Source organism: Aptenodytes forsteri, unplaced genomic scaffold (genome assembly GCF_000699145.1).
Source record: "Aptenodytes forsteri isolate BGI_AS27 unplaced genomic scaffold, ASM69914v1 Scaffold106, whole genome shotgun sequence".
Lineage (NCBI taxonomy): Eukaryota > Metazoa > Chordata > Aves > Sphenisciformes > Spheniscidae > Aptenodytes > Aptenodytes forsteri.
The window spans coordinates 1,491,742-1,493,139 of NW_008794080.1; the positions used below are offsets into that span (position 1 = coordinate 1,491,742).

Sequence of the window (1,398 nt, forward strand, 5' to 3'; positions counted from 1 at the left end):
CGCCCCCAGGCCCCGGGGGGGAGCGGCGCCGCCCGGGGCCTCCTCCGCCAGCCCTGGAGCCGCTGCGCGGGGCTGCCGCCCCTGCTGGGAAACTTGTTACCGGGCTGGTCCCCCTCTCCCCTTCCCCGCCCCGGGTCGACACGGGACTTTCCTCCCGTCTCGGTGGAGCCTCCCCTCGCCAGGATCGCTCCCACCCTGGCCCCCTCCTTTTTTTTTTTTATCTCCCATCCTCCCCAAAAGGCTGGTGGGAATTACGGCTTTTCATTTCCCGGCCCTACTCCCGTCTCCTCCTCCATCATCCTCCACAAGTGCTTCTCTCCCCCCTCTCCGCCCCTAAACATCCTCATTTTCGTTCCTGCTGGTACCTTTCAACACCAGCCAAAAGGTGACTGCAGAGCCTCGCTTTTGCTTGCCAGGCTTCCCGCGGACATCACTGTGCCTTGCTCCCAGAAGCCATAAAAGTTCACATCAGCCTTTCCTTTGCCTCTTATTCATCCCTCTCTTCCTCCCACTGCTGATCCAGCCTTCTTGCTGCCCAGGGGTTTTAATGAGATCTTATTCAAACCACAACAGTTGCGCGCACAGACACACACGCACAGAACCACTGCAAATCTCGCCTTTCTAACCCTTTCCCAGCCAAGTTCCACCTCCCCCGCATTCCGGCTCGGCTGACACCTGCTACGACAGGGGATGGAAACCAGGGGATTATCTCCCCGAAAGTTTTCCCTACGATCACGTTCAGATTATGCCTCTCTCCCGCTCGGGTGTTGGGGGCGGTTGTTCGTTTTCGGCGGCGAGGAGGCGGGGAGGGAAGAAAGCCATTCCACGCAAACGGGTCCGAGCACAGGCTCCCCAGCCACACGGGAGACCGCAGCGGCGGCCCCCGCGGGGCCCCCCCCCCCCCCCCCCCCCCCGGACAGACAGGCATTTCGCCCTAACTTCGCAACCGGGGGGGATTCAGCTGCCTTTCTCCCCTCCCTCCTCCCGTCTGTCCGCGGAGTTGGGTTCAACCGCTGACATTACCGCGGTTAAACGAGACGCTCCCTTCATTTATTTATCTACCGCGTCCCTCTCCAACCCCCCCGCTCCCTCTCTTACCAATGTGGATGATGGAGTCCGCCCGCACCGAAACACACTGAAATATCCAGGGGAAAAGCCAGAGCATCAACACTTCCATTTCCAGCCTCTCGCACAGCACATCAGCCCGGGTTTGGAGAGGCAGACAGGGGAAAAGAAGGAAAAAGGCGCAACGGCAGGTGGAGCAAGGCAGCAGGCGCGGGGGGGAGATGCCCAGATACCCCCCCTTAGGAAAAAATCCCCAATTCCCCCAGCACCCCAAGGATTCTCCAAGATTGAGCAAAACGGGCGACGGGGAGAGGGGGAAAAAAAAAAAAAGCC

General features: G+C 60.3%; 1 protein-coding gene across 1 annotated transcript in view; it reads right to left on the reverse strand.

The window, feature by feature from the left end:
- Positions 1-1,177, reverse strand: part of GRID1 (glutamate ionotropic receptor delta type subunit 1) — a 580,739-nt gene extending 579,562 nt beyond the window's left edge. Inside the window, exon 1 of the mRNA XM_019470222.1 lies at positions 1,099-1,177. Coding sequence (XP_019325767.1) covers positions 1,099-1,177 — 79 coding nt within the window. The remainder of the gene's footprint in view (positions 1-1,098) is intronic.
- Positions 1,178-1,398: the final 221 nt, after the last annotated feature.